The 321-nt window shown below is 52.0% G+C and overlaps 1 protein-coding gene across 1 annotated transcript in view; it reads right to left on the bottom strand.

Annotated features, from left to right (window-relative positions):
* Positions 1–53: 53 nt before the first annotated feature.
* EMH_0017740 (SAG family member) overlaps positions 54–321 on the bottom strand; it is a gene marked incomplete at both ends in the record, with an annotated part of 2,663 nt that continues 2,395 nt past the window's right edge. The window contains one exon of the mRNA XM_013500988.1: positions 54–321. Within this exon, the coding sequence (XP_013356442.1) occupies positions 54–321 (268 nt within the window).

Here is a 321-nt window from a genome sequence, read left to right as displayed (position 1 = left end):
TCCTTGCACCAGCCCCTTATAAGGTACTTGAGCCATTTATGAACTTTATTTGCTTAAGGTGTCTTGAAACCGTGGCCTTCTGCTATTCCGGCCGTGGGCCCGGGAGTTGTATGGTGCCCCTTCTTGCTACTGACGGCTACACTTGTATCAAGCCCTTCAGCTTCCCCTCTGTACTTCGCCAGCCAAAAAAGTGCGTGCTGCGGAAGGTTGCTAGACTTACTGTTTTCTTCCGCAACACGCACGAATGCATGGAGGTATGCACGCAGAGATGTGTAGAAACACGCGCGCAGGCATGCAGTGATGCACATCCCTGTATGGCTG

This window comes from Eimeria mitis, genomic scaffold (assembly GCF_000499745.2).
Source record: "Eimeria mitis Houghton genomic scaffold, Emh_scaff613, whole genome shotgun sequence".
Lineage (NCBI taxonomy): Eukaryota > Apicomplexa > Conoidasida > Eucoccidiorida > Eimeriidae > Eimeria > Eimeria mitis.
The sequence above is the reverse complement of the archived record's forward strand: the minus strand, read 5'-3'. Positions and strand labels throughout refer to the sequence as shown.